The sequence below is a fragment of the Poecilia formosa genome, unplaced genomic scaffold (assembly GCF_000485575.1).
Source record: "Poecilia formosa unplaced genomic scaffold, Poecilia_formosa-5.1.2 Scaffold633, whole genome shotgun sequence".
In the NCBI taxonomy this organism is placed as follows: Eukaryota; Metazoa; Chordata; class Actinopteri; order Cyprinodontiformes; family Poeciliidae; genus Poecilia; species Poecilia formosa.
The window spans coordinates 167,093-173,854 of record NW_006800572.1 but is presented as its reverse complement, the minus strand read 5'-3'; the positions used below and the strand labels follow the sequence as shown (position 1 = coordinate 173,854).

The 6,762-nt window shown below is 42.2% G+C and overlaps 1 protein-coding gene across 1 annotated transcript in view; it reads left to right on the top strand.

The window, feature by feature from the left end:
• Positions 1–4,877: 4,877 nt before the first annotated feature.
• LOC103130414 (transmembrane protein 178B) overlaps positions 4,878–6,762 on the top strand; it is a gene marked incomplete at its 5' end in the record, with an annotated part of 31,267 nt that continues 29,382 nt past the window's right edge. The window contains one exon of the mRNA XM_007541798.2: positions 4,878–4,995. Within this exon, the coding sequence (XP_007541860.1) occupies positions 4,878–4,995 (118 nt within the window). The remainder of the gene's footprint in view (positions 4,996–6,762) is intronic.

Genomic DNA, 6,762 nt, shown 5'->3' with positions numbered 1-6,762 from the left:
AAAAACGTTTAAAAATGGACCTTTATATGCCATACTTCGCTAATCATTTAAGAACTAGGATTAATTGTTCTGAATCTTTGGAGAAATCTATGTTTATGTTTTTTTAATAAAAAAAAAAAACAAATATAGGGTTTAACAACCAGTGTCTGTTTTGATTATATAATTTTATGTTCAGATATTTTTGACATTCAGATCCTCCAGTTGTAAGAGCAGGGGGAGGGGTGATTGGGCAACTGGAAAGGTGTAGGGAAGGAAGGTGGGGGGATGGGAGTTCATGATGTCCCCCACAAGATGCCGCCCTGGGGAGTTGCTGCCATTGTAAATAAGTAATGACATATAGTCTATGACTTAATTCTTAACATTAGGGCTAATCAACATGCCATTGTGTGGAAGTTATTTAAGTTCACAGCTGTCCCTTGTAGAACAAATATCCCGTTCTATTTAAACCTACCTGTGTCTCTTGTTCCCTGTGTGATCGTTGTCATTGTCTTTGCTGTCTTTTGTCATCGTTGCCTCATTCCAGTGCTACCATTGTTGAGTTCCTTGCCTCTTAGTTCACTTGTGCTGCCTGGATTTCTTTCTGTTAATCTGTGAGAGCTTTGAATAAATTATCCTTTTTCACACCACAACCTGGGTCCTCCGCATGAATCCTCACCTCAAAAAACCCATATTGTGACAGAAGGACCTGACCCAAAAGTACTACGGTGAAGTGGTCAGAGCACAAAATTAACATAGATCCAGCAGACCTGATTTTTGAAAGGGACTTCAATGACTTAAAGTCCACTATAAAGGTCTATGGTGTGTCATGGCCAAACCCTACTCCGTCTGCAGATGTCTCGGGATTGCCATTAGAATGGTCTTAGAAGGCTGTACTCCGCACCTCTCTTCGTTGGGCTTGAGTTGTTGGAGGAGGCAATGTTTGAACGAGAGGCAGCTCTTTCCATAATGGCTGGAATGCCGCTTCCATCTAAACCAGAGCTGCCGGTCTCATTGTTTCCCGGGCCATCTGCTCCGCCCAAGCCCCCCAGTGAGTCTCCCCGTGCTCCATCCAAGCATCCCTGTGCTTGACCAGGGGTATCTGTCAGAGACCCAAAAGAAGAAGAAAGCCCCTATGTAAGCCCGAATTTTAGCATGGGCTTACCGGGGCTGCAGCCCGGGGCCCCGGGCGCTTCGGGGGCCCTGAAAAATGCTTTGTGAATGAATAAGGTCAGAATGCTTTAATTTTATCACTGGCTAAGAGGATTTTTGGTGTTGTTGTTGAAAAAATGTGTCATTTGTTCTGGGAAATGTCCATCCTGAATGATTAATTATTATTGGTTCAAGTTGGACGCTTCTTACGCTTTGGGGCGGAGCATAAGGGAGTGATTTCTCACGATGGTGAACAACAGAATGATGAAGAAAATATCCAAGCTAACAGGGTTTTTTAGAACTCATATTGGACATGGAGCAGAACCATCGTTCCTCTGCACTTCTCAAGACGTTAACCTTGTTAACCTGGATCTCTGACTGATCCGGTGCCCGAGGAGAGACGGCGGAAGGGTGAACTTCTTCGCCAGGTGCAGCGATGACCACAGATAATACGTACGGTACTGATCCTGCGGCTTTGGATAAAAACTGATGAGTTCGTGTGAGCTTACTGGGCTGAGCAAGAAGCAGGGAGCTGTCAAAATATGGTTGTTAATTTTAAAGCATCGGAACATCTTTACAAACATCAGAAACAATTCTTCTCCAGATCGCATCTTGAAAGCCAGCTCCAAGTGGTGAGTACACCCAAACACAGGCTGAGTTATCCTCCTTCCACTGCAGCTGTGTTTTGTATTTTAAACGATGCTAAAAGTCAGTGAAGCTTTCAAATGGGTTTCNATGCTCTGAAGCTTTCTGGTTGGTCGTTGAACTTGCTCAGGCCTGTGCTCACCAAATCCCGTCGTGCTAAATACTTGGCAATGTCAAACATTGAGTCTCTGTGACTTTGGGGATGTGAGCTGGTAACATTTGGTGATGTATAGGGCCGAGCTGCTGGATTAGGGTAGCGTGGATGTCTTAATGGTGCCCTATCACGATCATCTCCTGTTGCTGGAGGGTAATGACTGGGTGTGGGTAGCTGCACATAAGCCTGAAGGTATTTCCCTGTAAGAGTTCTGAAACATCTCCATGTTTTGACTTACTCTGACTGGCTCATGTGTGACGTTGGTGCTCGATACTTTCTCTCTTGGAAAGTCATCCTTTGGATGTGGTATGTTGCTTAGGGAATCTTTACTTTGTAGGTCGACTTGATGCTTTGCTTGTCCCTCAATATATTCCAATGTGTGTTCTGCTGATTCAGCATGTATTGGTGCATTACTCCTTTGCATAACAGAAAAATGGCCACTGTTGCACTCAGCTGCCTCCAGAATGTCCGCTTCTGCATCGGCAGCTGCTGCCTCTCGCTGCAAGCTCAGGGACTCCAATTCTGCTTCCAATTTCACTTTATTCAGCTTAAGTTGTACTTCTCGTTCAGCGTAAGATGCGCGTGCACGTGCTGCTTCTGCTTTGGCGCGGGCTAACGCAGCCCTGCTGACCTGTGATGCAGATGAACGTATGCTTCCTGTGCTGACTTGAGACACACTGTAATGATCATCCATGATGATTCCAGACGAAGTTTCGGCTGATTCCAAAGCCTTTTCACTGTAATGGTCTCGCTTTGGCGTCTTGTACCAAAACTAACCATCAGCCAAACTCCTTTTACACGAGTCAGGATTAATTAGATCTTCCTTTATTTGGAGTGAAACTGCCAAAACACAAACAACTCAGGATGAGCTCAGAGCAGAAAACAAAAGTGTTAACATTCAGTTTCATACATTAGAAGTATAACAACTGATACAATAGCTAGCTCGGAATGCTATGAGCTGCAATGCTACATAACGGCCTAAGAAAACTTAGCAGCCTGCTAGTTAGCAATTATGTAGAACATACTCAAATCGCCCGCAGGTATTTACAAAACTAATTAAACATAAATTCAATAAGCAAGTTACTTCTTTCTCATATGTCAACATATTGTTTGATGTATAAATAGCAACTTACAGGCTTTGCTTCGACGAACTCGACCTGGAATGCGCCGATCATAACAGACGTGTTCATCTGTCCTATCACTAGCTAACTACCGAACTGGCTAAACACAAAAGTAAAAGCAGTTCCCCAAAAGTCCAACAGATGGCAGCAGTGCGCCATGCAAAATAAAACACCCACAGTTTACAGGACAATTATAAACCTGTCCTTTAGGAATAAATCTGCTCCGCTAGTGAAATGCTCAGAGCAACAGAGACGCTTGTAATCCGGTTTAAAAAAAACATTGGGGGAAACCCTGTGGTTGATAATCTCACACAGTCTACTCTCCTCTCTTGTAGGAAAAAACTATTACAAATTGACACTTGTGCTTTTTGGTCTGGGAGTGGTAACATTACATTTTTACTGCTAAAAACAATTTTAGAAAACACAATATGATTAATTTTGTAATTGACAGGGCCCCAATTTTTTTTTTCATTTCTATTTAAAAAAAAAAAAACTATTTTGTGGGGGGCCCCCTGTTGTCCAGTGGCCCTTGGAATTGTCCTAACTTTATGGAGCCACTGTGAAAGCCTTGTTTGTCCAGCAAAGCNCAAACTCCTTTTACACGAGTCAGGATTAATTAGATCTTCCTTTATTTTTCATGTAGAATGGAGTGAAACTGCCAAAACACAAACAACTCAGGATGAGCTCAGAGCATCAGTTTCATACATTAGAAGTATAACAACTGATACAATAGCTAGCTCGGAATGCTATGAGCTGCAATGCTACATAACGGCCTAAGAAAACTTAGCAGCCTGCTAGTTAGCAATTATGTAGAACATACTCAAATCACCCGCAGGTATTTCCAAAACCAATTAAACATAAATTCAATAAGCAAGTTACTTCTTTCTCATACGTCAACATATCGTTTTGATGTACAAGTAGCAACTTACAGGCTTTGCTTCGACGAACTCGACCTGGAATGCGCCGATCATAACAGACGTGTTCATCTGTCCTATCACTAGCTAGCTACCGAACTAACACAAAAGTAAAAGCAGTTCCCCAAAAGTTCAACAGATGGCAGCAGTGCGCCATGCAAAATAAAACACCCACAGTTTACAGGACAATTATAAACCTTATCCTTTAGGAATAAATCTGCTCCGCTAGTGAAATGCTCAGAGCAACAGAGAACACTGGGGAAAACCCTGTGGTTGATAATCTCACACAATCTACTCTCCTCTCTTGTAGGAAAAAACTATTACAAATTGACACTTGTGCTTTTTGGTCTGGGAGTGGTAACATTAAATTTTTACTGCTAAAAACAGTTTTAGAAAACACAACATGATTAATTTTGTAATTGACAGGGCCCCAATTTAAAAAAAAAAAAAAAATAATAATATTTTGTGGGGGGCCCCCTGTTGTCCAGTGGCCCTTGGAATTGTCCTAACTTTATGGAGCCACTGTGAAAACCTTGGTTGTCCAGCAAAGCCTGCTACACTTAACTTTTCAACAGACTTTTAGTGCCAAATTTGGTGAGTTTTTAAGTGTGGTTATGGCTCAAGGAAACAACTATACTATTTTTTGTGTGGTTTTGTTTTATCTTGTTTTGGTAAATGGCTAAAAACAGCCCTGGTTATAATTATAATCTGTTTATTCAATATAATTACTTGAGTATGTTGAAGTTTTAAATTAAAATGGGAGATGACCATTTCCAAAGGATTCTGCTCAGCAGAAATAACTGTGTAAGTGCTTCATGTCTACTGTCTGTTGAAGTTGAATAGCAGTCTTTCAGAGTGGATTTAATGTAGATATGATTCTGAATATTTTCCCATATTTTGTTGTTTACTTTATACACAGGTTCAATTGCAAGATGCTCCTACATCAAGTACCATTACTCGTCAGCTGCAATACCCAAAAATCTGTCCTACAACATCACCAAGACAATACGACAGGATGAATGGCACTCCCTACGTAAGTTTGCTGAAAGCTCCACATTTCTTTTCTTAAAAACGTTTAAAAATGGACCTTTATATGCCATACTTCGCTAATCATTTAAGAACTAGGATTAATTGTTCTGAATCTTTGGAGAAATCTATGTTTATGTTTTTTTAATAAAAAAAAAAAACAAATATAGGGTTTAACAACCAGTGTCTGTTTTGATTATATAATTTTATGTTCAGATATTTTTGACATTCAGATCCTCCAGTTGTAAGAGCAGGGGGAGGGGTGATTGGGCAACTGGAAAGGTGTAGGGAAGGAAGGTGGGGGGATGGGAGTTCATGATGTCCCCCACAAGATGCCGCCCTGGGGAGTTGCTGCCATTGTAAATAAGTAATGACATATAGTCTATGACTTAATTCTTAACATTAGGGCTAATCAACATGCCATTGTGTGGAAGTTATTTAAGTTCACAGCTGTCCCTTGTAGAACAAATATCCCGTTCTATTTAAACCTACCTGTGTCTCTTGTTCCCTGTGTGATCGTTGTCATTGTCTTTGCTGTCTTTTGTCATCGTTGCCTCATTCCAGTGCTACCATTGTTGAGTTCCTTGCCTCTTAGTTCACTTGTGCTGCCTGGATTTCTTTCTGTTAATCTGTGAGAGCTTTGAATAAATTATCCTTTTTCACACCACAACCTGGGTCCTCCGCATGAATCCTCACCTCAAAAAACCCATATTGTGACAGAAGGACCTGACCCAAAAGTACTACGGTGAAGTGGTCAGAGCACAAAATTAACATAGATCCAGCAGACCTGATTTTTGAAAGGGACTTCAATGACTTAAAGTCCACTATAAAGGTCTATGGTGTGTCATGGCCAAACCCTACTCCGTCTGCAGATGTCTCGGGATTGCCATTAGAATGGTCTTAGAAGGCTGTACTCCGCACCTCTCTTCGTTGGGCTTGAGTTGTTGGAGGAGGCAATGTTTGAACGAGAGGCAGCTCTTTCCATAATGGCTGGAATGCCGCTTCCATCTAAACCAGAGCTGCCGGTCTCATTGTTTCCCGGGCCATCTGCTCCGCCCAAGCCCCCCAGTGAGTCTCCCCGTGCTCCATCCAAGCATCCCTGTGCTTGACCAGGGGTATCTGTCAGAGACCCAAAAGAAGAAGAAAGCCCCTATGTAAGCCCGAATTTTAGCATGGGCTTACCGGGGCTGCAGCCCGGGGCCCCGGGCGCTTCGGGGGCCCTGAAAAATGCTTTGTGAATGAATAAGGTCAGAATGCCTTAATTTTATCACTGGCTAAGAGGATTTTTGGTGTTGTTGTTGAAAAAATGTGTCATTTGTTCTGGGAAATGTCCATCCTGAATGCTTAATTATTATTGGTTCAAGTTGGACGCTTCTTACGCTTTGGGGCAGAGCATAAGGGAATGATTTCTCACAATGGTGAACAACAGAATGATGAAGAAAATATCCAAGCTAACAGGGTTTTTAGAACTCATATTGGACATGGAGCAGAACCATCGTTCCTCTCCACTTCTCAAGACGTTAACCTTGTTAACATGGATCTCTGACTGATCCGGTGCCCGAGGAGAGACGGTGGAAGGGTGAACTTCTTCGCCAGGTGCAGCGATGACCACGGATAATACGTACGGCACTGAACCTGCAGCTTTGGATAAAAACTGATGAGTTCGTGTGAGCTTACTAGGCTGAGCAAGAAGCAGGGAGCTGTCAAAATATGGTTGTTAATTTTAAAGCATCGGAACATCTTTACAAACATCAGAAACAATTCTTCTCCAGAT